At 40.2% G+C, this 27,805-nt stretch overlaps 3 protein-coding genes across 7 annotated transcripts in view; 2 read left to right on the top strand and 1 right to left on the bottom strand.

The window, feature by feature from the left end:
- Positions 1-13,445, bottom strand: part of LOC113124736 (protein unc-13 homolog B) — a 54,567-nt gene extending 41,122 nt beyond the window's left edge. For all 5 annotated transcript variants that reach the window (XR_004463186.1, XM_026297818.1, XM_026297820.1 and 2 more), the window contains exons 1-5: positions 13,215-13,445; positions 8,042-8,071; positions 3,960-4,059; positions 1,789-1,906; positions 1,324-1,447 (exon numbers count right to left, since the gene is read on the bottom strand). Coding sequence is in view for 4 of the 5 variants with exons in the window: in XM_026297818.1 (XP_026153603.1) it covers positions 1,324-1,447; positions 1,789-1,906; positions 3,960-4,059; positions 8,042-8,071; positions 13,215-13,236 (394 nt within the window). In the remaining variant the exon portion in view is untranslated. The remainder of the gene's footprint in view (positions 1-1,323; positions 1,448-1,788; positions 1,907-3,959; positions 4,060-8,041; positions 8,072-13,214) is intronic.
- Positions 13,446-14,507: 1,062 nt separating this feature from the next.
- On the top strand, positions 14,508-18,548 carry stoml2 (stomatin (EPB72)-like 2). The gene is made up of 10 exons (XM_026298432.1): positions 14,508-14,663; positions 15,097-15,249; positions 15,331-15,430; positions 15,610-15,668; positions 15,776-15,877; positions 15,975-16,109; positions 16,416-16,560; positions 16,757-16,836; positions 16,944-17,072; positions 17,224-18,548. The coding sequence occupies exons 1-10, from the start codon at positions 14,619-14,621 to the stop codon at positions 17,329-17,331; spliced, it is 1,056 nt and encodes a 351-aa protein (XP_026154217.1). The 5' UTR covers positions 14,508-14,618; the 3' UTR covers positions 17,332-18,548.
- Positions 18,549-19,137: 589 nt separating this feature from the next.
- On the top strand, positions 19,138-27,264 carry pigo (phosphatidylinositol glycan anchor biosynthesis, class O). The gene is made up of 11 exons (XM_026298075.1): positions 19,138-19,333; positions 19,566-20,044; positions 20,629-20,772; positions 20,965-21,088; positions 21,222-21,381; positions 22,635-22,817; positions 22,959-24,549; positions 24,678-24,881; positions 25,173-25,357; positions 25,459-25,529; positions 25,665-27,264. Exons 2-11 carry the CDS (start codon positions 19,567-19,569, stop codon positions 25,792-25,794), a joined length of 3,270 nt encoding a protein of 1,089 aa, XP_026153860.1. The 5' UTR covers positions 19,138-19,333; position 19,566; the 3' UTR covers positions 25,795-27,264.
- The last annotated feature ends 541 nt before the right edge of the window (positions 27,265-27,805 follow it).

Genomic DNA, 27,805 nt, shown 5'->3' with positions numbered 1-27,805 from the left:
AGATAAGATACTGTTCTGTATAAATTCAAGTGCTCTCACCATTCCCACTTTTCAGGGGGATTTGCACTCTACTGTAGACAGATGCACATTAAAGGCCACACACTCAAAGGCCAGGGCTTCAAAGACACACCGTTCCACAGCTTTAATGAACAGCTCTGGTGGCACAGAGAGTCATGATGCCCTCCTGCAACTTTGAAAGGTCTCCTTTTAAACCACAGAATGAGGCTGTCTCCCACTCAGCAGACAGATACTCTGTTTTAACTTTGATGTCTTCTGATCACAAGGTTTGAGGTGTTTATGTAAGACCAGCAACAGAAACAATACAAGGAAATCGGTGGTCAAGGACACAGAGAGCAAGGAACATACAGAAGATATTTTACCCCCCAGTCTGTGAGAGCACTGATTTGCACTATGGAAAAATTAAATTAAATTCATAGCATAAATTAGCTCGTACTTTAATCATCATTGGCACCTGGCGCTGATGACTAAAGCTAAGTATAATGAGTGTGTTGTGGCTGACCCAAGCATCAAGGCTTGAAAGACAATGAATCTGTATATATTGTGAAAGGGGTTCTTGATATATATCGTATATAAAAGCATTTTTACTGGTTCCTTAATCCTGTTGGCCACAATGGAACAACCTGTGCAAGATTAAGTTATATTTAGTGAACCTAAGTTAATAAAGAAAGATCTGCCAGTGATGAGTCAGTGCCCTCAGTTTATGTAAGACAAACCAGGCTGGAACCAGACAGAGAAGATTAGAAGGTAAGACAAATATTAAAGGGTTCCCTGTTTCTACTGTTGAACATCTGTGCCCTTCTTCACATCACATAAGAAAGAAAATGTTAGGGATGTTATGATTTAACTTAATTCAGGAAAATGAATAAATATCACCTCACAGTTACTACTTGTAGAGTATGTTTTCCTATTAGCTTTATATTTTGTAGTTAAAAGAAATCAATGGTTGCATAAGACCACACCACACCAGGTTACTCTAGGTCATCAATTTGTTACACAGTGCCCCAGGCTGGATAGTTTTTCCTGTGGATTCTGAAACTGACTGCTGACCTTTCAACATGAAACATTTGTTCCCTTTGTGCAACTCAGTGGATCATGGTTTAACTTGCCATAAAGTAACCAGAATCACTAATGTGATATCTACATCACTTGTTCACCCTCTGCAGTCACAGCAGGTACATGAGACGAAAGTCAATGTTTTCAGAAGTGTGGTTTGTTTAGTTGAAATGTGCCTCATGTTCAGCAAACAACCAGCTAAAAAAAAGAAAACAACCACAAAAAGGACTGGCACTTCTGATATCTCACCAAAAGGCAGTTCGAAGCGACTATCCAGAAGGACTCGATGAGGTGTTGGGTTCTTGGTGCCATATATCTCATCCTCCTTCATCAGAACCTCTGCATCCAGGAAGATCCACTCACCTGAGCCCTCCTGCAATTACATATGTATATCGATTTTTACCTAGATAGACAATTGAACATTTACTATTCTATTATTTTTACATACTCTATGTCCTTATTATTAATTATTAAGTAATGCATTTCTGCTACATTTATTGCTGTAACTGCAAAACTCCAACCACACTGCATGTGAATGTCTATGGAGGCAAAAGTCAAATACTATATATTGTACTACTGACAAATCTTGCCAGTAGGGAAATGCAAAAAAACACTGTGCTGTAATTTTACCCTTGGATGGATATTAGGTATTTGATATTATGTATTAGGAATTTGTAATTTGTTATGCCATTATGCACTGGTGTGTATTCTAACCTCCTCCGATTGTCGGATACTCTTAAGAGGAATCCAGGCAGTCCCAACCATGGTGTCCCAGATTAGGCCTTTGTTCCACACCTCCACAATGAGGCCGAGGTCTAGCCTATTGATCTCACTGTTGCAAAAGGAAAATAAAGTGTCAAGTATCAAACAATGTCAGGCTTTGATAATAAAAAAAAAAAAATTTCCTGATAACCAGCGCGGGAAATGTCAGCAGATAAAAGAACCAAACAATAGCTGTATAATTTCAGGCTCCGTTAAAAAAAAAAAAAAAAAAAAGAAAACTTTCCAATTATGTTATTCAATTCACAAATCAACGAACCAGAAATTTCTACATAATTACTCCCAATCCCTACCACTGTCTGAGAAACAAAGGCTGCTTCCCCTTTCCTGCTGTGTATTTGCTGTCATAATCCATTCCAGCCTTATTTGGTCATTCAACACGTTATTCAAAGGACTCAAAAACAGCTTGACAACAGCATTAAAATAGCATATCATTTCAGAAAAGAGCTCTGTGACAACAGCATTTGCATTTTCTCATCTGTGGCAGTTTACAACTATCGACAGCCCAAACAAAAGAAAGATGAGAGAAGAGATAAATCAAAGAGAACAGCTAATTGAGAGAACTGGAGGGGAGGGAGCTGAGTATCCAGGTGTCCAGACACACATAAAAGCTTTACAAATTATTTGCTCATACAAAATGACGCAAGGCATTTAAAATCCAACTGTTGCTAATTTTAACTAAGAGACATCTTTTGTTTAGGATTTCATTAAGATTTTGTATGTCATTCAAGCCCCTTTTATTAAAACACAAATAAGGTTATAAATCCCATTTTGTTCTCTAACTGACTGGAATCAGCTTGCAAATGCTCACGTCTCCCTGATTACTTATCACAAAGATCACTAACTATATCTGTTTCATTTATCTTAAAAAAAACGTAAAAAAAGTAAAAAAAAAAAAAACAAGCTATGGGCTAACGACCTATAATTTTAAACCGTGTGTTTTGGTGAGTGAAACTGATCGGAAACTTGTTTGTGTACAAGAAAAGTCTACGGGATACTTTTTCTTTTTTTAAGTTAATGGCGTATATTCAGTGGGATGGTGACACAAATTTTTCAAATGGTGAATCAGGTTTGTTTCATTTCCCATCGTTGTTAGCACAGGTCACCAGGGATAAAAAGTGTTGTATTAGAGCCGCTGATAGGTGACTGAACCCACTGTTTTCACCAGCTGTCTGGTAATCTTACTTTCCAGTAGCAGTAGCTTCATATTTATGCTATGGCCACAATGTTTTGGCTCATCAGTTTTGCAGACAACACATTGTATTTTTTTTTTAGCATATGTAAAAATCCAGTGGTATTTGATACAGGTTAGATAATGAGGATACAGTTTACAGTAGATTTTACTTGTTTTGAGTCATCATCCATTAGAGTCTTTTAAAACATATTTGGTTGTAACAGGTGGTGTTAAATATTAGCTGGAAACACTGATGAATGATTATGTTTTATGCTGAATTACACCTAGCTGACACTTCATTAATGGACAGTAGAAGGATGAAGGTCTGGAAAAACAAACAGTTGCAAAAGACAAACAATGACACACATGCGACAAGGTGCCGGCTCTCTCGTCACCATAGATACCTTTCACAGTGAACGTAAAATGAGGAAATTAAACCAATGAATTACAAGGAGGAAATGAACAGCAGCTGTTTAACAAGAGATTTTATTGTGTAGGAGCTGCACAACTTCCATCCATCCATCTTCTGTACCCGCTTTTTCCTGAAAGCCAGGGTCACGGGGGCTGCACAACTTGAAAAAAAAAAAAAACAAAACAAAAAAACAGGCCTGTTTCCTGTAGTTCCAGCACTAGTTTTACATTTCCACTGTTTCCATTAAACCACTGTTAGATTTGTTTAAACAGTTTTGACAGCAGAGTAACAGGAAATGTGATTCCATAGATCCCAAATGAAAATGACTCATTTCTCATACATTACGTGTTTTAAGTTAAAAAGTAAATGTTTAGTGAAAAGAATTACATCAGGGATTGGAATTTCACTAAAATTTTTCTACATTTACATTGTGCGATGCTTTCACCGAAGTTTTACCTATACATATATATATTTAACACCAGTATTGTCAGGACCTGTATTGTATCTACAACAACTTACAACATGAAATCCTGTTCCCAGCAGGGCTGGTCCCCCCGCACAGTGATTGTTGTGCTTTTGACATTCTGTACCTTCAGTGTCACATAGCTGTTGAACTTGTCTGAAACAAAGAAAAGGGTGATTATAGGCTGGGTTAAATTACAGTGACATGGTGGCAATATGCTGAGAGCATATTGTATTAATACAATAGTATTACTTTTGAGTAAGTATTAATACAATATTGACATATGTGCTGTTGCTGCGTTATGAAGTGACATGTAGCTTGTAAAACAAATCAGACCTGATAGAAACCAGGACAATTCTAATATGGCTATGTGTGGGATAGAAAGACAGGAGCTCTAGTGTGAGCGAAAGCAGATAAGACTCCTCCCCCCAACTATGTCAAACGAAGCCAAACTAAGCCAGGCCAGGACAGCAAGCTGACCCCATTAATCCCTAATGACAGCCAACACCACGCAGCAGATATGACTACACAATCCAACTGCTTGGTATGACTCTCCTGCAACTTACAACAGCATCTTTTGGACCTATACTTAATGACTGCCCTCTAATCATTTAGAGGAAAGGTCTGATAATGATGCAAATGTTGCTTAAGTCACTCCAGACCTGTAACTATTACAGAAAAGCCCTAATACCATTAAACTTTAAACTGAAATTCAGTTGGGTCACAGGTGATATTGAAGTTAAGTTACGGTTCCTGTTTGAAGCATCCGCTACAACACGAATTGAAGTCTCATTCTGTTATTTACTGCAGACAACTTTCACACCGTTGATCTCCATCAGCCTCCTCTCAGTCAGTAGTGCCAGAGAGCGGCGCCACAACAACTGTCTGCAGCAGCAGTCAGCACTAGGCAGAATAAGGAGTGAGGGGGTGGAGAGGGATTAAATGGCTCGTGACCCAACCACCACATTTCATTTCCCACAGCAGGATGAGGAAAGCATCAACACGTGCCTGTTTGCCTGGTTAGTTTTGCACTACTGGTGGTCCTGCATGTAATTCCCCAGTCTAAATGCATATATGCAATCTCCATAACAGGGGCTGACAAAGCACCAATTACCAAGGGGCTAAGCCAGTACCACTCATAAATGGACTAATTTGAAACCTATAGTATGTGCACTCTACAAGATTACAAACTGCTATGGTATCACTGCTAACCTCCAAACTACTGCAGAAACTAATGCAGCAAGTAATGATTATTTTCTTTCTTAATTGACCTTCAAATTATTTTCTTGAATATTTAGTCTATATAAAGGGACTAATCCATTACCCAAATTGTTATAACAAATGGCATATTAGATGGAAATGCCCATTCCTGTGTCATACTTGTACTCATATCATGTACACTCATACACCACAGCACCCACAACCCACCTTTTTGTCTATGGGAAATAAAAGCAAGAGTTCAGCTGTTCCTTTGTAGTGTGATCACCTGACTGCACTAAACAAAGATTTTGCTGGTTACCCAAGCAACACACTGAAACATTTACTCTGCACATAACCTTTAACACAGCAGCTGGATAAGTAAACACACCTCTTGACACAATGAGACAGCAAACAGTTGACACAGATGGATGCTTACAGATTCCACAGAGCATAAACAAAGATTTAATTAGGCTACAAAACAAAAAGCCGTACTTAAAGCAACTAGAGATCCCTTGACATGACTGTCTGGAATTATTGGCAAGCTTGCAAGAACCATGAGTGATGGGATGCAAATCTAATTAGCATCCTGAAGAACAGAACAGTAGAAACAAAACATAGGCATGATTACAAAGGAGCCCCGGGGGATGATGAAGCCTTTACCTAAGATGACAACATTCCCAGGTTTTTTAAGAACATAATATTAACACAACTGGTAGAACCACCAGAACAGTAGTAACGTAGATTTGTCACCTATACAATGTTGAACTCAGTATCGTACTTTTGGTCACAATTTCAATGCTTTGTGTGTCAAAAGATAGGTAGCCTACAAACTGCAACTGTCAACTCTACAACTTGTGTCCTTTATCATTGACACACACAGTGACATTGCAAAAACTGTTTGTGTGTTAAGAAGAGGAATCCTTTGAGGTGAACTGTGGGATGAATCCCTCTACATGTACTTGTGCCATCACTCCTGAGCCCTCAGTCAAGTTGTCTTCATCCATTATTGATTGATGACTTTTCAATGAATTAGTCAGGAAAATGCAGGCAGTTGGAAGGCTGACATTTCAGATTCAGACCACATACCAATGCTGTAGAGAAAAGTTGTGGGCAATCATGCCTGCAGAGACTGAACACACAAAGACACAACTCCAGCAACACACAGCCCTTATCATGCCCCAGTTTCCTTCGGCAACCAGTGAAAAGTAAGACAGCTTGCCTCTAGCCCATTCAAGGTGACCTTCAGGTCGACATGCAAAGTACTCACCAGAAACAAAAAGTTCTCAGGAAGGCAGAAAAGCTATTGATGTCAAGGTGTGGTGAAAGCATACTGCAAACACACATCCCAGACCAGCCTTATGTAAACTTAGGATTCTTCCTGTAAGTCACACGTCCTTCTATTCAGAACATGTCGGAGTTATCACAAGGATAGAGGAATGATAATCTTGACATGTTATTTAATTAAACCTCAATAAACATACAAAGAGCCTGTTACTTTAAAGATTTCTTACAGGTATGAAAAGTACAATGACAAAATGGCTAAAGAAATGACCCAGAATCCAGGAACCTCACCTCAAGATGCTATTAAAGTAATGACATGATCAGTGGCATATTTACACAGCAGATTATGCGGCTTTGATGCCTAGCCGACTACTGAAGTTGCAGCAAAACAAGTTAGATGTATCTTTTCAATACCCATAGGCCCACTTTAATAAGATCACAATCTGTAACCTCCAGACTTTAAGTTGCCTAAGGAACATAAACAATCAGAGTGAAAACATACAGGCAACACATGATAAAGCAATGTTTTAATGTGTATTTAAAGTGTTTCATTAATTATTTTGAAAAAATGTGCTCTAATAAATCCAACTACTGCAGCAAGGGCAAAACACCTTTATATTTACACCCATCTGCACTATCAACATAACATTTGATGTTTTAAATCTCGTACTGCACTGTGCCTGACAAATCCTTCTTAGCCCTGGAGAAAAAACTAACTGATGTTTACATTTCACCTACGGGAGATGACAAGCTTAACTGAATTATCCCTGATGTTTGCTTTGGGCAGGTGTCTCGTGTGTTGTACAGAGGAAGGAAGAGGGCACAGACAAACAGACACATCCAGCAAAGATTAACAATCTAAAACAAATATCTCAGTGTAACAGAGCAGCTTGTGACGTGATGCTAATGCCTCACAAAGTTATTATGTTTCCCCTAAGGTGAAAAGGGAGTGACTGAGAAAAATACACAGTGAAAAAAACATAAAGACCTGTTGGACAATTTACTTTGCAGTGGTACATAAATGACAGAGAGTGACAGTAAAATGTCACTTGCAAATATAATGCCATGGTGACTTTCTGTCAATGCTGCTGCCTGAACTGTGACAGCGCTTTAAGGCAGGTGTGAGGCTGAACACTAGAAGGATTTTCTTAGATGGAGAGCATGGGGATTTGGACTTAGCAGTCACTGATCTAAGCTCACCTGTTCATGGCCTGGCCGTGGAAGGACACAGAGGTTACATAACAGAAAATCATGCCTAGCTTTCAGTGAGTTGCCAGAATTTGAGTGATTAGTCTACATGAGGAAAGACCTGCATATCTAAACTATATACTGCAGAGCATAAATGCATCAATGTGACATCAATACAGAAATGATCTGCGTATATGTCTGGGTTTATATGTTGTAAAGATGTTGTAGCTACATTATTGAAGAGGTCTAGGTTAATTTTTCTAAAGCTGAATTAAGGTGATTTACATTATTTCACTGAATACAATACATTTGAAAACTTTCATATCTCCACAATTATTGAACATAAACTTGCTCTGAATTCTCAAAAAACAAAGCGCTATCTGCAACCACATTTTTTTATGATTGTGCAGTATGTAAATGGACAGAGTAAATGGACGAATACAAAATGTCTGAATACAAAACTACTCACCTGGAGGTCCTTTAAGCTTGGCCTTTTTCACTGTAAAACAAAACAAAACAAAAATAATTGAAAAACAGTCATTTTATTTGTAAGAGGTTTGTCATTGGTGATTTAATATTCACTCAGCAGGACTGTATAAGAAAAAAAAAAAACAATTAGCGTCTATAACAGAAATGCAAACATATGTAGCCATGAGTAAAGACACAATCTCATGTTGCTGACACCTGACAAATTCATTGATATGCAGACAAGTAAGCTGTGAGTTGACAGCTTGTGACACCTGAATCACAACTTACAACAACTTAAAAAAAACAATGCATGCAATGTTTTTGTTGAATTCATGTGTCACCCTGTCTGACTGGGTTGTTTGAAGATGCAACAAAGAACACATTATGATGTAAATTTACTAATCTCCATTAGCAAACTTTTTTTTTTCTTTTATTCTCATTCGAACAAACATTGCAGAATCAGTCTCTTTAGTTACCTTCATAAACAAATGCAACCTTAGGGAAAAAAAGATATTCCTGAACTTCTTTTCTCCTCACATTTCTTCACTTGTTCTGACATCTAAATCTAAAAAAAATCCTGATTCCCAGAACAGTTACACTGTGAGCACTTTTGTAATTCCCTCTTATTCACAGTCACTACAGAATAACCTGTCATCTGTTAATCTCGATCACATTGTACAGACATACCCCATGAACATCAAGAAAAATGATGTGAGTGGAAACTAATACACTAAGTACTAAATAGACACCTACAGCAGAGCTGACAAACACTTACACATTTTATTTGGTTGCAAAACACTAACTTTCTATCAGGAAGTATAAGGTCTAGACAGTTCTAATGCAAAAACAACATTTGGTAAACAAAAAAAACAAAAACAGGGCAACGGTGAACTGAGGAGGATGGGTATAAGATAACAAAATAAATAAATATAAAAAATAAAATACAATAATTATTTATTTAATGCTTGTTGAATGTATTTTAGTTTATTTTTAGCCCTGTAATCTTTAGCCCCTTGATGCATCTATACAATAAAGTTCATGGGATTGTGAAGGGCTTTGGAGGGGATTAATTGTGATTGCTGTGGCAGGGCTATGTACTCAGGCATGTAACCTACTAAACCTCTGGAGCCTGTGATAGCAGATGGGCAGGACTGGATGATGAAGACACAAATGACACTTTCATATTTTCATGTACCCTTCCCTGTATTCTCAAAGTAAAATAACTAACCAGGAGGAAAAAAAGTTATTTGTTTTGCTTACTGAAACATCAGCCTTAATTTAAAACCATGACAAGCAATAATTCCTTACTGTTACAATTTCAGGCGTAACTGATCTACAAAAAATAGGAAGCACAGTTCAGAAACCCTAAAGAGATTTTTAAAGTGTAGGATAACAATGGGGGGTCTGTTATCACAAAGTAGAAACAAATGAATTCCTCTGTTCTTCCAAAGCATTTCCCGTCTTGTTCATACCTCAGTGTGAAGCGGAAAGAAAGCAGTGGAAATGTTGAGGAAAACCAGAAGTTCTTTTTTTCCCCCTCCCATTGACGTTTTTCAGCCATGGGCCTATCTCTTCACCAGTGGAGCAAATGAGCTGGCACACTGTCCTTATGTTCTAATTTGCATGATGATGTTATTTAGGGCTGCAGTACACAGAGAAGAGAGCAATAAACCGTCGGGCCTTTATAGTGGAAACTGATGCTTATCATTTTCCACAGCTTTAGAGGCTACGTAGTACTATTTACAGTACTATTTGGCCATGTCAGTTGCATGAACCCTATCAACCTAATGTTCTGAATGTGACTACATATTGATTGATGGAATCTCTCACTAATACAACAAGACTGGCCCATTTACTTTAAAAAAATCAGGCTATAATACAAGACCAATATATATATTTCCTATTTCTTTTTGCATTTAATAAGCCACTGTAGTAAATAACTACTCCGGTTCATAAACCATTAGTAGTCTGATGACTGTGACTCCTTTACAGCTGCTGAGAACATCGGTTCAGCTCTTCTGGATAAGACACACTGAAACTGATATGCATATTTGTGTAAATTAACAAAAAAATGAATAAGTGATTCTGGAAATTAAGAAAAAGTGAAAAGGTTTTCACAGCTTTTAAGGAAACTGGGCAGAAGGTTGTATGTTTCACACAGAAGGATGATATCATCGTCATCAGGAAGAAAGCACACCAGAAACTACTACTGCCTCAGGCTGTAGTGCACTTCCTCTTTGCACTGGCTTTCGGATCTGATCAGGCAGAGAGGAAGAGAGGGAGAGAGCAACAGATGGCCAAGGGATTACTCCTACAATCTCTAAGCGCTCTCCCCCTGTACACTCAACCACTCTGCCTGCAGTTCTAGCATTTTTCAGTCCTGCAGGGCGTCTGGTTTTTATCTTTGATAAAATTATTTTCTTGTAAAAACCTCTTAAACTAGTCAGTGTGCTGCAGACTGATGAAGAATTGCTGTCACTGTTTTTTATTGTGAAGTAAATTAAATTTGCCCATGTTTACATAAGTAAGAGCATACAAAAGGTACAGTGTATCAGAAAACAAGCTCAGTTGGCAATAGAAGTGAGATACCAACATTGGAAGCACAGAGGCAATTCACTTCAGCACCAAACAATTTCATCTTCATCTTGTGCAGGTGAGAAGATTTTAACATAATTTCTCTGCCTTCTTATATTCCAGAAACATCCTCCAGGTGCTGCCCAGTATGAGCAGAACATCATCTGTCATCTGCCTTCCATCAAAGCACTACATGACACAAAGTGTGTTGGACTACAAAGGACATGTTGCTATTAACCCTGTCCACAATCGCTTTCCTCTGAAACCTGCGGGAGAACATGAGTCTCTCAAAACAAAGTCCAAGTGTTACCACAAAAGCTTCTTTCTATTTTATTGGTGTAAAAGCTCTTATTTAAGTCTTGTAAGCTAAATGAACCAGATTTTTTTTCTCAAACCAATGAAACTTTACACCTAGTACCACACTACTGTCAGAAATTACCAGGTAAACTGTTACTCAAGTGATAACATGTCGGAATCGGTACACCTCCAGTACTGCAGCATCATGGGTTCCACGTGAGCTGTGTCCACTCAGCCCTTCCCTGAACCCAAGGCAGGCGTGTCCCCCCACATGTCCACTTGTAAAGGGCAATCACTTATCTGTCGTCTAAAGACATTGCCATGGAGATGAAGCTTCTCAACTAGCAATAAATAAAAGCAGCATTGTCAGGGGGTGAGTCACATTAGCTAATCACACGAACCACTGCCCAAGCACCCTTTCCTCTGTTATCAATGTAAACGGCTGCATAAACCAACATCCATTTGCCATAACGCTAATCAATAATGGACAATGGACAATGTGCAAGCTCTTTAGTGAAAGGCCTCTTTTAGTACAAAAACCCTTGATTGTCCAAGTCATTGGGTTCAACTACCTGACCTAAGTGTGACAAAACTGATTTCTGTCTTTATGACCTTTTCTCTGCTGGGAGCTTTTCTCTGTCAAGGCTTGGTGTATTGATTATTTCACACCAAATCAATTACAGGGTTGGTACAGAGACATTCCTCGATGTTCTTCAGAAAGAACAGACTGATTTTCTGTTGGATTTCATGTAGCCCATACTTCTAAAAACTGCGATATGTGGTCAGCCCTGTGATTGGCAACCTGTCCAGGGTGTGGCCCATCTCTCACCAAATAATATCATAAATATAATCACTTTATGCCTTTTCTAGGTAATCTATTAGTTACATGACCACTTCCTAGCTGATTCTCTAAATTAGGGAGCAAGGTTAGCAATTTAACATATGTTCAAGCAGCAGGGTGGTCAGACTAAGGTTTTGCAAAGTCACACATCGACTGCCAAAAGTCGGCTGTACAAAGACAACCTGAACACTAAGAAATCAAACATGCGCAGAAGCCATGTGTATACACATACCCACAACCCAGATGGTTCATGACTGAGCAGAATCAGTTTTGCATGAGTTTATGCTAATCTATCAGGGAGCATTCCTGCTCTATCTTTATCAGAAAATGAGAGTGAGTTGCACAACATTTGGAAATGCATTTTAAAACCATAAGATTACGACAGAAGGTGTTTGTTTAATTTTGCAATCCTGTATTAATAATCTGAAATAAATTTAAAGAGAATCAGTCATATGTGTCTACCAAGAGACAAGAGTGCTGACATTTCAGTGCGATGTATTTATTTTTATAGTCAGCGTATCTCAGCAATAAACAGCTGAATGGATAACTGTTGATACTTCAACTAAGTGCACAAAAGAAAATCATTGTGAGATTTAATTTCTTCTTTATAGTATCACATACAAGAATGTCTTAAAATGTCTTAGGTTTTCAATGTTAAAAACTTTGTTGAGGGCAGCTCTGTCACACACACCGATGCCAGCAGTTCTGGTTTGAAGTTATGACATACTTTTCTCTTTTTTATTGCATTGGACCTAATTGTGCTGTTTGTCTTGTAGGCACAGAGATGGATATTGCATGATGTGCTATATTTGCTGCTGTAGAGGATGCTAAAGCAGGCTGGAATTTCCCAACATAGGTGTGTGTGTGTGTGTGTGTGTGTGTGTTAATCCAACATCAGTTTGTTTTTCTTTTGTCTCATTTAAGCCTTTTAATGAAATGTGTCTATATAAATAAGACTGTAACCTTATTTTGAAAGGTATTTAAAGTGTTCAATCAGGCCACTAAAAACTTACTTCTATGTCATTTTAGAATTTTTAAATTTACTTACACTTTGATTCCATTAACATTACTCTACTTTTACATTATGGGCTACTCATGGCTGCTGTTTGTTCATATTGTGAAATCTCAAAGTCAACATGACACACAGCTTGGCTCTGTTTTACTGAAACAGCTGGTGCCTTGCTCCAATAAAACAGAGGCACCTTGTCATATTATAGTTCCTGAAACATCCTCAAATAGCATTCTTTTTTTTTTTTTCAATAACTATATTAATTTCTAAATCCAAAACCGCGACAGGTTAAAATATGTTACCAGTCACTGAGGAGAGATGCCTCTTGTGATAAACCTGCTCTGTATTGTGGTTGAATTCCACAAAAGTAAACTTTTACGTGCACACTTAGTGTTGTTTCTAACGCTATAAACATATAAATATAGTTGGTTAATAAATAAAGTCCAAACTTACCTCTGACACACAGTAAGGACATGGCAAAGCGCTCCCAGGGAAAATCCGGTGACGTTTTCACACAGTTTGCAGAGCTGCCTCTCAACGGTGATTTACTCTGTCCGGTAACATTGTCATGTCCGTTCAATCGGATATTTTATTTAACCGCTGTTAAACTGCTCTTCGACGTTTACAGGAAGTTTTCTGAAGCAGAACTTGCACACAGAGCCAGTGCCACGCCATAATAAAAACTCTAGCCTTAGGTTTTCAGACTGACGGATAACCTGCGGGCACAAAGAGATGGCAAAAGCGGGGTCGAGGCACCTGTTATTGGCGTCTGTTGGGTCCAATCAGAATGCAGTACCGTGCTGGAGGGCGGGGCCAAGTGAAGAAATCTGACCAATCGTTCATAAGCACAGGTTGGAGGAAAAAACAGGTGACGCAGACAGATGCTAAAGAGACGAAAGAGATAAAACTGTTTTTAAAAGTGACATTTGCTTTATTTGAAGCTTTAAAACTAATTTCTTGTGTTATCGCGTTTTATTCTCACTTTCATCCCAGTTCATGGCAGAAAAACATAATATGTAATGGATTTGCGACTACCTGTTTGTGTCCGTTTTATTTTCTGTGCAGCCAACGAGCATCCCTACAACCCCCATTCATCTGGGCAGCCATAATAAAAGGGTCCCCGAACAATAATAAGATTTAGAGTTTGCAGTTGAGTATGGATCCAGAAGGACTAAAACAAAAATCAACAGTACCACCCTGAGTATGAAGTGAGTCATTACATTGGGTCCTGCTGGGGCATTTACTCATCATCACAAGAAAAGCTAAATAACAATTAAAAAGTTATACCGTGGCCCCAGGAAGCATTACAAAAGTCTAACGATAATTTACTGGGCTTCATCACTACGTGTTTTTCATTTACAAACAGCGGGGATTGTGGGTCTTTTATACACTTTTACCTTTCTAAACTATGTCTAATTCATTCCATTGTTCCTAACGTGTCATATCAAGGATAATTAAAACTAAATAGATACACCTGACCACAGTCTGCAATGCAACTGCGAAGGGTCTGGGTACTTGTGTTAAATTTTTATTTCAGTTTTTCCCTCCTTTCTAATGAAGCATAGTTACTAACTAGTTATACATCCGAATACATTGCATTTTACTGCAGGAATTAGTCGCCAGTCACCGTGCTCGTACCGGGGCTGTCTTTCTTCATCTGACTGTAAAAAGTGTGTGAGCGGGAACCATAGTCGTTCAGTCCGTGTTGCTCGCACAGGCGGAAGTTTGTCGGCCTTGCACCAATGATGCAACTTCTATTTCCTGCTCGGTAAGGGTCACTCACATGAGTGTGGAGTTTCAGTAGAGTTCAGTTTCACAAGCTGGAGATAGTTTGTTGAACCGTTTTTCCATATTGAAATGATGCTGCGGACGCTGTGTCGGGCCGGCGGAGCCATTCTGCAGGTGAACAAAAGTATTATTATATTAAACCTGTGGGTGTCATTCAGCCTGTGACGGCGTGTTCATAATCCATGAAATGTCAGTCTGCTTCCTCAGTAAACTATCAGCACTAAGCTTAGATCTGCATCCTGTCGAATTTTCTAGTTTTCCTTATTCTAAATGAGTTATTTTTATTTTGTAGAACTAAGGATTGCATTTGAAGATGTCAGCTTGTTGGAGGCATTTTCGATTTATGGACTAAACTGATTGCGAATCCAAAAGGAATAATCATTAATCATAAATATCATCTTTAGCTGCATCCCTATCTTCATTATTTGTAAACAAGTGACACTGTTTTTGTTGCCAGGACTTAAGTTTGAAAAGCATCTTTTAACAATAGATTTTAAAAGATGAACTATAAATAATGTCCTCTTGCTGTTACTGTGCATCTCTATAGCAAAGCCAGCGGACCGTGCCGAGGCTGTGGGTGACACCAGCCCAGCAGCGATGGGCGTCCAGCCTGCCCATGAACACCGTGATCTTGTTTGTGCCCCAACAGGAAGCCTGGGTGGTGGAGAGGATGGGTCGCTTCCACCGGATCTTAGAGCCGGTATCAGCCTTTACTTTTAATAGACTCCAGGTTGAATTCCAAACTGTACGCCCTAACATTTCCCCCTTTCACTTCTTCTAGGGTTTAAATTTCCTCATACCTGTACTTGATCGAATTCGATACGTGCAGAGTCTCAAAGAGATTGTGATTGATGTGCCAGAGCAATCAGCAGTATCTCTAGGTAAGCAGCCACAGTGCTTCCTTTTTCATAACTCATGGAGAATGAAAATGGAGGCTCTTTTTCTTGTTGGGAATCATGTGTCATTTGCTTAATAAAGTATAAAGTTCAGCTTGAGGGACACAATTTAAAAGTGTGATCTAATTTTAATGTATGTATTTTTAATTTCCTTGTTTTTACAGATAATGTTACACTACAGATTGATGGAGTGCTTTACTTAAGGATCCTAGACCCTTTCAAGGTAAAATAACTGTATAATAATATACTGGTCAGTTTGCCTTCACCATTGTTGTTCTATGATTATTGACGAATGCGATTCTTAGCTCTTAATCACTGTTTTGGTCCCAGGCCAGTTATGGTGTTGAGGATCCAGAATACGCTGTCACACAGCTCGCACAGACCACCATGCGTTCAGAACTGGGGAAACTTACACTGGACAAAGTGTTCAGAGTAACAAACATACTGCTGTATCTCACAATGTTCCATATTCTTGTGTTAACAAGTGTGGCAGGCATCTTTTGATTTTTTTTTTTTTGTAATCTACAAGGAAAGGGAATCCCTTAATTCCAACATCGTCCACTCCATCAATCAAGCTGCAGATGACTGGGGAATCCGTTGCCTCCGTTATGAAATCAAAGACATACATGTTCCTCCTCGTGTCAAAGAATCCATGCAGATGCAGGTGAGGTTTTTTTTTTTAAAAGAATGAAAAGGGGTCAAATTAACTTAAATTAAAAGAATATAATGTTTTCTGTTAGTGTGGGTAATAAGTTTTGAACTCATTAGATGTCCTCAGAAACACAGAAATGTGTAAATCCTCAGTCTGGCAGACTTGTTTTACTGTTGTGCAGATGACCCAAAGCTGCTCAATGTTTTAACTGCAGGAGTAAGACTAAAACCAAAATTTAGCACTTTATTGGTGAAACTCTGGGCAGTTTTATTAATCACAGAAAAGTTTGAACATTTTTAACACTTTTACTCTGTGCAGGTGGAGGCTGAGCGTAAAAAGAGGGCCACAGTGCTGGAGTCTGAGGGGACAAGGGAAGCAGCCATTAATGTCGCAGAGGGTCATAAACAAGCTCAGATCCTGGCCTCGGAGGGTGAAAAAGCAGAGCAGATCAATAAAGCCGCAGGTAGGTGCATTTAAAGACCTCATTTAATTTCATCTCCGTTGTTTTTTTTTAATTGGAGGAATGGCTCGTTTCCTCCCATACCTGCTGCTCTTGGTTATGTTTTAAGTTGATGTTGTATGGCAAAAATTTGTTAAGAGTTATATTTTCCAGACAGTTACAAAATGTTTTCATTAATGGATTACTGTGCTCTCACCAGGTGAGGCCCAAGCAATTTTAGCCAAAGCAGAGGCAAAGGCCAAGGCCATTCGTCTGCTGTCAGGGGCTCTGACTGAGCAGGTGAATGAGTACATTCTTTTTTTAAAGGGGTAATCATGATCCCAGTCTTGTTTATTAGTTAGGGGGTTTTTTGCATCATTTTGATTACTTTATTCTGTCTTGTACAGAATGGAAATGCGGCAGCGTCACTCAGTGTGGCCGAGCAATACGTGTCTGCTTTCTCCAACCTTGCCAAAGAGTCCAACACCATCCTTCTGCCCTCAAATACGGGTGACATTAGTGGAATGGTCACACAGGTTTGTATACTTGCATCATTGCTTGTATTTTTGATCAGCATACAGTCACTTGTCTGAAATTGTAGATTAACATCTAGATAAATTATTGTCATTTCTTCTTTTGCTTGAATTATGTCAATAGTAGTTTTTGTCCTGTTTTGCTGCTCCTCAGGCCATGACCATTTACGGCACCCTGTCAAAGACGAGCCCAAAAGTAGTGACAGAAGATGTGGAAGAGAAGAGCGAAGAGCCCGTGAACCAGTTAGCATCATCCCAATAGCAGAGGAGTCAAAGCATGAACTCAAAGCAGCAAATAACACAGAAACAGAAGAAACACTTTAAGTTATGGTGTCTCTGAGGCATCACTATATGACTAAAGGTGACATACTTTCCACTGGTAAAAGGAAACACTTCAATGATACCGATGTCTTGCCTTGGAGTCCTTAGAAAACCACATCTTTTATAAGAGGATTTCTAATCTTTACTGACTGTTTGTCAGATACCGCTCCAGACACACCAGTGACTTTGATAGGCTGGTTTTGTGGTTTATCAGCTAATATGGCCAATGGATGCAAAAACGCCCTGACTGTTGTGCAGTATATGATGTGTTAGGAATTTGCCCAAAGTATGTAAACCCCAGTAGAAATGGATGTAAATGTTTTGAATGTGAGAGCTCAACTTCAGAGGTTAGGTGAAATATATTTTTGTTTTGTTTTTTCATTTGCAACCTGTTTGCAATGGCTGGCAAAATAAGTTTTCAGTTCCTGTGTGTTTAGTGTGAGCCATCAGCTCTGATATGGCTTGTTTACAGAAAGCACTGACAGTTCTTCAGCTCTCTTGAGCATTGGGACCAACAACTTGATGGGATGTGTAGTCGATCTGTCCTGTGTTTAAATAAAACATCTCTCCGAAAAAGCTAACCTACTATGGTAGTTTTCATGAGAACTAGTCTTGAGAAGGTATAGTGTTTGGAAATGATTCAGAAATTATTCCTTAATTATACTTTAGTATACAAAGTCAGCCCAACAAACAAACGCTCTTGTTCTCATCGTATTTGTATCTTTCATGGGATATATTTATTAACTGTCATGGGTCTCTGCAAAGGACAGTAGGTTTCTTTTTTTAAATGTTTTTTAGTTTTTTTAAAATTCAATGATACCGAACAGGTTTGTGAAGAATAATGCTTAATTAAATTTGGCACAGAATTGGTGTCCTTTCAGATTCTCAAGAAGTAGAGACTTTACAACAAGGAGGTTTATGATGGTGTGGAATTGAATGTTGTGAAGCTTGTTTAAAAATATACATTTATGTTAGAAGAAGTTGGTGGAGGAATGATTAGAGTGGGTAAAAATGAAAGAATAACTCCCAGGATGACAAAGTGGATGTTGAAGTTGAGCTTCATGTTTTGGGTCACAGTTTGGGTTCAGTAACATTAATAATCATGAAAATTTCAGTTGGTTAATGGCTTGTGTTTCAATAAAAACATGTCAAACATTATGGTTGTGAAGTAATACAGGTAAGGTAAAGATCCCACACTTTTATGCCAAGCAGTTTTAAAATCAAATAGGTCTACAAGATTCACAGTTAAGATATCTGCAATGGTATTTTGACTAGTCACTATTCTAATTACTAGTCAGAATTGCTAATTGACTTGAATGAGGAAAATAATTTGCTATATCTACAATTGAATTTCGACTATCCACAATGTGAATACCAAAATTATTCCGTGTGTCAAGTTACAGATAACTTTAATTATAATTGTAACTAGTCAAAAGCCCATTAAAGCTATCTATAACTCCACGTTTGACTAGTCACAGCTTAATTCCAGATATTTTAAATTACAGCTGGGACTAGTCATAAATACATCACAGATATCTGTAATGTGAATTGTGTCGGTCGAATAAACGCTAAAACAGCGCAATGACGTCAGTGACGTCAGTTTGAATATCCAAAACGTAATTGTACGTCTCTTGAATTTGAATCGTGACTAGTCACGTTGTGGTTTACTGTGATAAGGCTGACAGGCTGAGCACAAGCGCTTCCTAAAATACCGATGTTACCGAGATAATCGTCCGCCACGGATTTCCGCCGGTGGTCCGTGCGCACAGAAGTTCCTAGCAGCCACAAGCCATCTAATCTGACTGTACCGGAGTCCCAATGAAGGTGAGGGCGGTGTTGCGCTGTTCTGTGTTTACCTGAGACACCTGCGCCCTTGTGTTGTGAACACACACACGTTGACGTCCGCCCTCCAGCCGAGAGGACGAAAATCCGACTGTTACAAGGTCAGTGAGAAGAGCGGGGCGAGCTAGCAGCAGCTAACAGCCTGAACTTAGTAACGTTAACCATCTCCTCCTGTTAACTACGCTAGCTGTTTGATATTAGATGACACTTTCAGCTGAGCTTCCTGTCAAACTACGCACCAGCACATTGTCGTCTTATGAAGCAGATGTCAGCCATAGCAGTTTTTTGACTTTGGTGTGGAACAAGTGTGTCAGCTGTCACCTGTGCTTTTAGAATGAAGGGGCTCCCGCTGCTGTCTCTGCTCACCTGGATGTGTGCTGTGTACTTTGTGGGCATCTACCTGTTCGTGAGCGGCTTCCTGCTGGTGAGGCTGGAAGTGAACAGGACCAGCACCTGCGGAGACGTGTTGGAGCCCGGAGAGGAGCCAGTAGACTTCTGCCGCGTCCAGCCCCGTTTCCGTAGGGTAGTCCTCCTCATAATCGACGCCCTGAAGATTGACTTCGCCCGGTTCGACCCCAGCAACACGACGCCACGACAATTTGAGAACAAACTGCCTGTGCTGGAGGAGACGGTCTCGTCCTGGCCTTCTCACAGCCGCCTGTACCCCTTCCGCGCTGACCCGCCTACGACCACCATGCAGAGAATCAAGGGCTTCACCACTGGATCCCTGCCTACCTTTGTGGATGTAGGTAATAACTTTGCGTCCAGTGCCATCTTGGAGGACAATCTCATCCACCAGTTTGGACAAGTAGGTGAGTAGTTACCAAGTCATACTGCAAAACATTTGTAACAATTCACAATAGTGGTGGAGAAGAAAATATGGTTTTCAATGGAGTTTCAAAGAGATGAACAGTGACTATCACATTCAAGCAGTGTCGACCTTTACTCGTACTTCTTATTACTTTTGCTACAAGATTACCTGAATTCACCTTTTGGGATGAACAAATCAAAGTTTATCTTATGTTATAGACCACAATCGACTGAATAGCTTTAGGACAGGTAGATACAGATTGGGGTGGGGACAGAACAGATATTGTATAAAGTCTTGGATTTTGGCTGAAACGCCAAAGCACATAGCAGTCCATTGTTTCAGATAAGTAGTCATTTCAGTGAGCCCCTGTTGGTTGCACAGTTGTAACAGATTCACCAATGGTACTTGTGTATTACTGTATCAAGGAAGATAAAACAAGACAAACGTCATAATTTGCAGGATTTGGTCTATGGTTTAAATACCACCTAAAACATTAAAGCCAATTTTAAAACAAAGGTCAACATGTGTTTGTATAAACTAATGACATTGTTTGACTTTATTTTAAATGTGTGTATACTGTTGTAGGAAAACGGGTGGTGTTCATGGGTGATGACACTTGGGAGAGTCTTTTTCCTAAGAAGTTCTACCGATCTCTGCCCTTCCCTTCTTTCAATGTCAAGGATCTCCACACTGTGGACAATGGGATCCTTCAGCACCTCTACACCACCAGTATGTATTTGCTTAATGTGGTACTGGATTACACGTCTGTGAAAGACAGCAGAAAGACTTAAAAGCCTTCAATAGACAATAGACAAGGTTCAATATGAGTGTTTTTTTTTTTTTGACTACCACATGGATATAGTGCTTCTGTTGTACTTGGGCTTCATATCTCTTTCTCTCCCTTTCTATTGGTTTTCACAGTGGTGGGGAATGACTGGGATGTCCTGGTTGCTCACTTCCTTGGTGTGGATCACTGTGGTCACAGGTTTGGACCCGACCATCCAGCCATGGCTGACAAGCTCACTCAGATGGATGGAGTCATCAGGTCAGACAATAGTACAGCAGCTACAAGTTTGCAAAAACAAATTAACATTCAATCATCAGGTCTGGATATGAGAAGTCTTGGGATTTTTTTTCTTTGTTTAGTACCATAGTCCATATCTACCCTTTTCCTCCAGGTCTGTAATTGACCGTTTGCAGAATGACACCCTATTGGTGGTGATGGGAGACCACGGGATGACGGACACCGGAGATCATGGTGGTGAAAGTCAGAAGGAGACTGATGCTGCCATCTTCCTCTACAGTCCTGTCCCTCTGTTTCTTGGATCCATGTCACAGGTCGGTAGAGTAGCTGACTTTTTTACAGACAGTTTTACTTTAACTTTTGTGATCAAGTACTCAGTGGGAAGAACTCACTCAACCACTCAAGAACTCAACCTTTGCTTGAGTGGAACACAGATCTACAGCCTTTGCAGTTTATTAGTCCTTACTTACAGCACATATTTAAGAGGACTTTCCATAACATCTATTAAAGCTTTTATACAATTGAAACAATTTAGCAAGAGTTAAAGCAAAAATTGAGATAAAAATTATGTAATTACAGTAAATCTAAAATGTTAAAATCTAAAAGGTCCAGTTTAATTTTTAATTCTGATTATCACTAACGTCAGATTCCCTGTTACAAAACACAGTCCAGCAACCAGTTAACTAAATGTAAATGCAGCACAGAGGGAGAGATAAGCACTGTTTCAGACTGCAGAACGTTTTCAGAACAAGCTCATTATATTCCCTTCACGCATAGTCACAACTGCCAAGTTATGGCTCCAAGACATTTACGGAGAACAGAACTTGCTGTTGAGCAGCAGTTACATATCAGTTTCAGCCACAAATAAAAAAGGAAAGTAGAAAACAGAAGGTCTCAAAACAATTTCCTTCTATCTCTCTGTGTGTGTGTGTGTGTGTGCATGCATAGTCATTGCTGTTTTGTTTTTTTTTAGCAAATAAGCACTTACATCATGTTTATCTCTTGAAATCACCAGAACGTTGGCTGTCTTTATAAATATGAAACAGACTATTCCTTGCTCATTTCTGTTCATGGTTGGCTGTGCAGTTCCATGAGTCTGTTAAATTGATGCTGGCAGGTGGTCTCAGCCTTTTCTGGGATGAAAGTGGATCTCACACTAGCAAAGTGAACTCCACTGTTGATTTCCATAATTGCAGTGCAACTGGAGTGTTACATAATAGATTGTGGAAAATCGTAGGTTACATGAGTACACAGAAAATACCACTACAATAAGGAAAAGGCATGATTAGACTGAGACTTTCCAATAATCTTATTTTTCATGAGAGAACAAATCCACCAATCTTGGTGATAAATACGACTGCAGAGGCAACCGGCTGCTTGAGTTAAGAGACATTTATTCATAATCTTCTTACAGTTAAGGTATTATATGAGCCATTTGTTGCTCAAAATCACTTGTCTGCCTTTGCCTGTCTGAGAACAGCTTCTCAATTTCCTTTATGATTTCCATATATATATATATATTTATTTAATTAATTTTTTTTTTTTTTTTTCTCTCTTATGTTTTTAGAGCGAACCAGATGTGGTCCCCCAGACAGACCTGGTGCCCACCCTGGCTCTGCTGCTGGGAGTTCCCATCCCATACAGCAGTGTGGGGCAGATTCTCTTGCCTTTATTCCCACCTCATGGGCAGACAGAAGGTGCAGTTGGAGGTCTGAGCCAGCTGGAGGCACTGTGGATCAATGCAAAGCAGGTAGGCTGCTCAGTGAGGAGCTGTCAACAGTTTTTTTTTAAATGTCTTCACAAGGAAAAAGCCTTAGACTTCACATATCCCAGAATATGATCAGTATTTCTGTTTGTCTGTATTTAATTTCAAAATGATCTTTACCTGAAGGTAAACCGTTTCCTGGAGACTTACTCCAGCATGGCCAAAGACATCCCACCAGACAGCCTTTCTCAGCTGAAGGATGAATTCTCTCGCCTCTCTTCTGAGTACCTCACAACAGTCAGAGAGGGACAGTTGCCCTCCCCAGAGCTGGCTGCCTCTCTACAGGCCTACCTCACCTCTGTCAGAGACACCTGCCGAGCCACCTGGGCTCGATTCAACCCCTTTAAGATGGGAGCAGGTTTAGCCATCCTGGCATTTGCTTGCCTCATGTGTTTCATCCTGTCTGAGCTGTCCACTGTGCTGATTGGCCAGAATGGGCCCGGAATGAAGGCCCTGGTTGTCATGGGACTAACTGTGGTGGTTACTGTGGCCGCTGGTCAGCTCCTCATCCAGGGCTACGTCGAGGTAGCATGGTGCCTGGCTGCTGCTGCCTTCAGCTCTGAACTTCACTTTCTCTGGAGGGCTCATCGATCCAGAATGTCTGCTGTAGCTAAGAACGGATCAAAAGCTCCAAAGTGGGTTAGCTGGCTGACTCCACGTCGCCTCCTCATTCCCCCTCTCTTGGTGCCCCTCCTCCGCTGTGCCTCCCTGCTCTCAGATAGCTATGTGATCGCTGAAGGCCGGGTAGTGACCTTTCTGGTGTTCTCTCTGGCTCTTTACATCCCCATTCATCTCAACTGGAATGGCCTGCTTTTACCCCCAAGCCATGACCCCCTAAAGTCTGCAGGGCTACTGCCATCCTCAGCCCTGTCCCCATCGACTGTGAGGAAAGAAAGCAGTACCCTGCTAGCCTGTTTGGGACTCCTCATTAGCAGCCTCTACCTCTCCCTCTCCTTTCACAGCTGCCGGGAAGAGCAGGGCTCCTGCCAGCCATCACCGTTCATTTCTCCTCTTTCCCGCCTGCAGGACAGCCAGCTTAAGAACCTCCACTACATCCTCTCTGTCGTCTCCCTGGCCATATGGACATATCTGCTGAGACGCTGCCTCCGCCACTATGGTAACCTCAATTCCTCAAGTGGTACAGTGTTCACAGCCCGCTGGATCCTTCCACTGCTGTCTGTGTGCCTGGGTCTCCACTGGGCTGTTAGTGCCACTCCAGAGGACAGCTTCAGGAATCTGACTGAGCTCATCAGCCTGGCTCAGCTGGCCCTCCCCAGGGCCGCCTTCTGTCTGTTGGGACTGGGTTTGTTCCTAATCTGGCTAGACCCTCTTACTGTGTTTGTGAAAACAAAGACCGGAGCTTCAGCCAGAAGTTCATTGCCGCCTCGATACCGAGCCAGCACCGGTATCAGCCCACAAGCCGAATTGCACCACCTCATCCCCCAGATCTACCAGCGCATGTGTCGCTCCTTGGACGACGGAGAGCTGAGCGTGGGCAGCGAGGTAGATGGCAGGCCTGCTGTGGAGGCCTATGGACTGGGAACTGTCTACTCTGCCCCCCTACTGCTGTTCTGTGGCCTGCTGGGAATTGGTCTGCTGCTGCTTCACCCAGAGGGGATGGCTCTGTCTTTCCTTCTGCTTCTGCTTGAAATGGGAGCTCTGCTGCACATTCACTCTTCCTCTATTACTCTCAGTCGTCTGCATGGAACGTTTTCTGGTAAGACGCTGAGAATCACACAACTTTTGTGTTTTTTGAGATATGTCAGTAATTAGAAAAAGCAAGCCCTATATCTTTTAAAAAGTTCTGTACACTGCTCATATACTCACATTTAGTGTTACCCTCAGGAGGGTTTAATGTGCCCTGGACTCCAATAGTGCTGTGGTCCCTGGCTGCCACCCAGTTCTTCCATGCCACAGGACACCTTCCCACCTTCCCATCCATCCAGTGGGGAGCTGCCTTTGTTGGATTCCCTGATGGGCACATAGGCACCATACTGCCCGGCTCACTGGTTACCCTCAACACCTTTGCTGCACAAATCATGTTTGCAGGTAGTTAGAGGGAAAAAAAAAATGCTGTTAGTAAATTTAATATATTTTTAAAATGGCAGTCCTTCAGGGAAATTAGACTTACAAAGGTGCCAAGGTGATTTAGTTGTGACAAAAAGCAAGGCACAATACAACTAGACCTTAAAATGAATTAGACATAGAAATAGACATAAAATAGTATTGTAAAACAAACCAAAAAGCAAGTTTATATAGGGTGCTGTCAATTCAGTGCCGGAAATGAAACTATGAACCTGTTACTTATTCATATATGAGTTATTGTCTCATTGTCTTCAGTGGGTTGCCCACTGCTACTGTTCTGGCCTCTGGTGTGTGAGGTTCGAGGGAGCAGGGGTGGAAAAGCTTTCAGGGAAGAGGGAGAGGACGCTGTGATGGAGATGAGGTTGAGAGAAAACCCTCAGCAGTTCAGTTCTGCTCTCCTACAACTCTCAACACGCTACCTTTTTATCCATGGAGCACAGGTACATTCGTCACACATTTATTTTTTTTATTTCTTTGGCTCAGTTACACTTTTTGAATGTGCTTCACATCACACCACTCTGTATCCCTTCACTTTTGGCAGGTGTTTGCATCAGTCTGTGCAGCTGCTATCCTCAGAAGACACCTAATGGTGTGGAAGGTTTTCGCACCCAAGTAAGGGATTGAATGGTTTTTCCAGCTCATGTAAACTAACAGAAACCTTAGACATACAGAGTTCTAAGGTTGAGCAAGTCAGAATAGTTTTGAGTATTTATATCTCCTGTTTCTTTTTTTTTTCCCCCCTTCCAGGTTAATGTTTGAGGCCTCAGGGTTTCTGGTGAGCAGCATGTCTGTGTTGATCGGGGTAACATTAGTGTTGAGAGTAGACCAAGCAGTGGGCTGCTGGTTTAAGAGACTCATCCCCGATATATCCAGGTAACGATGGCATGGCTGCTGCTGTTTTACCATAGAAGCCCACCAGAGCTCACTGTGCCATAGAGAAAACGGACATGGAGGTCACTGTAAATTTTTTGTATCTGTGCCATCGCTGTCTGGCATAACGATCCCCACAAACATGTCATGCGAGGCAGCCTCTTACTAACTTCAGACCTTCTGAGCAACTGGACATTTTTTATACAGTGTTTTTGGTTAAATATTGTAAACCACGTCACAAAGGTGAAGTGGTTAAAAGCCTTTGAGGTTGAAAGCTGTGTGTAGTCAGAGAGAACAGCAATTTCTGAATGTTACTCCAAAAACTCTTGTTTTCTAATTTACAGTGTGGTTGAAACCTTCCAAGCTCAGCAGTCTTGGTTCAAATGGATCACAGTGCAGCAGTCAAAAAACTTCACCAAATAGATACCGTTTACAGTAGCTATATGCCTGCCACACTTGGCCAGTAACTTCAGCATTTAGATATGGCCATTAATATTTGTCTTTTTATGAGTGGCTGAATTGGAAAAAATGGCCATGGAATAAAAGAGGTTTCTGTTTAGAAAACTGAAAATCAGATTTACTCTTCAGCCACTGAGCTGACCGTTCTCACCGGTGATGTACAATTAATGAGCAGTTAGAGGTTCAGTGTCTTTGTGAAGAATCGGCCACAGGACGACCACTTTAACCAGTAAAGCCAGTCTCCCAATGTCTGGACCATTCATTTACCAGCAGGTCTACTCTTTTTGGTAAAATCCATCTAAGTGCTTTACAGCATGCTTATCATTTAAGTGTCTGCTGGAGGAATCTTTTTCTATGTTTTGTATTTTCAACGTGTTATCTGGTTACTGCCAATAGTATTACTGTGCAGTTGTTACTTTTTTTGCAGGGTTTTGGGTTCTTGATGTGTCATGGTCCTTCATTTTTTTAGGGTTTTGATTTCTAACTCGTAATGCCTATTTATAATTAATATTTTTTTTAAAATCAGTCATATGTTTTCTAATCCCTAATTGAACATGTCTTAATTAGATCACAAATGCCTTTTCCTTTGGAATCGGGGCTTAGCTTTAGCAAATGCCTTTTTTTTTTGTCTATAATATTATTTTGACATTGTCATTAAATCCAGGACCTCCAGAAACACTGTCAGTTAATTTATTTCTGCAGGACGTCACAGTCCAACTGTTAAATCTGTTGCTGTTCTGCAGCTAGAGTTCATTAGCTAATGCATGATATCGAAAGGATGTTGAGCTCAGGATGAATTAGCTACAGTGCAATAGTACTGCATTCCTCAGGCTGTTATAAAGGAGCGATTGGTCATTTGAAGTGGCTGCTGTAGTGACGTCAGCCCAAGTGATGGTTTGGCTTGGTTGTGTGATAATGAGCCACATTGTTTTCTGTTAAAATATTTAATATATAAATAACTGATTAATTATAATGATTTTACATTCTGTGAACATTGTAATAAAACATTTTTATATGATTGGTTGGCCTGTCATTTAAATGTTAAGAATGAAAAATACCCACATTACTTTCAGTCTATTCCCTGTTGCCATTCATTATCCGTTATCTCTGTCTTAACTTTAAGATTATTTATTGTTGCAGTGAAAACTATTTATATAGTACATAAAAGTAGTATTTAATCTTTTGTTTATTGATCGGGTGACTTGATGACGGAGATGGCCGCTGCAATACGTTTTTACTACCCATCAGTCAAGGTGATTCATTCATTATTCAGAGAGGCTTTTCACATTTCCAGTTCCCATAACTGTGAGCTGATGAAAGTCTCACCCGTGCACTTAACCTAGAGGCATAATGTGATAGTTACGTGCAGAAATTTGAAGGAAATGTTTCACTTACGGTCAGACGAGGTCATCCACCCTCATATCTGTAATAAAATGTGGACCATTATTTCAGCTGCACATTTTTATTTGTCTCCTTAGGGAGAAAAAAAACAACAAAAAAAACATAAAGACACTTTTTGATCACGGTCATAGAGAACACAGGGGAACAACTGTAATTTT

Source organism: Mastacembelus armatus, chromosome 12, assembly GCF_900324485.2.
Source record: "Mastacembelus armatus chromosome 12, fMasArm1.2, whole genome shotgun sequence".
NCBI classification, from domain to species: domain Eukaryota; kingdom Metazoa; phylum Chordata; class Actinopteri; order Synbranchiformes; family Mastacembelidae; genus Mastacembelus; species Mastacembelus armatus.
Note: the sequence above shows the minus strand (reverse complement) of the source record. Positions and strands in the feature narration are given on the sequence as shown.

What these genes read in the sequence shown, in the direction of transcription:
- stoml2 (XM_026298432.1), top strand. Translation starts at nt 14,619, where the DNA reads ATGATGCTGCGGACGCTGTGTCGGGCCGGCGGAGCCATTCTGCAG. An exon ending in TCCACCGGATCTTAGAGCCG is followed by an intron (nt 15,250 to 15,330) that starts GTATCAGCCTTT and finishes CACTTCTTCTAG; the next exon opens with GGTTTAAATTTCCTCATACC. An exon ending in GCAGATCAATAAAGCCGCAG is followed by an intron (nt 16,561 to 16,756) that starts GTAGGTGCATTT and finishes TGCTCTCACCAG; the next exon opens with GTGAGGCCCAAGCAATTTTA.
- pigo (XM_026298075.1), top strand. Translation starts at nt 19,567, where the DNA reads ATGAAGGGGCTCCCGCTGCTGTCTCTGCTCACCTGGATGTGTGCTGTG. An exon ending in TCAGCACCTCTACACCACCA is followed by an intron (nt 20,773 to 20,964) that starts GTATGTATTTGC and finishes TGGTTTTCACAG; the next exon opens with TGGTGGGGAATGACTGGGAT. An exon ending in TCTGCATGGAACGTTTTCTG is followed by an intron (nt 24,550 to 24,677) that starts GTAAGACGCTGA and finishes TGTTACCCTCAG; the next exon opens with GAGGGTTTAATGTGCCCTGG.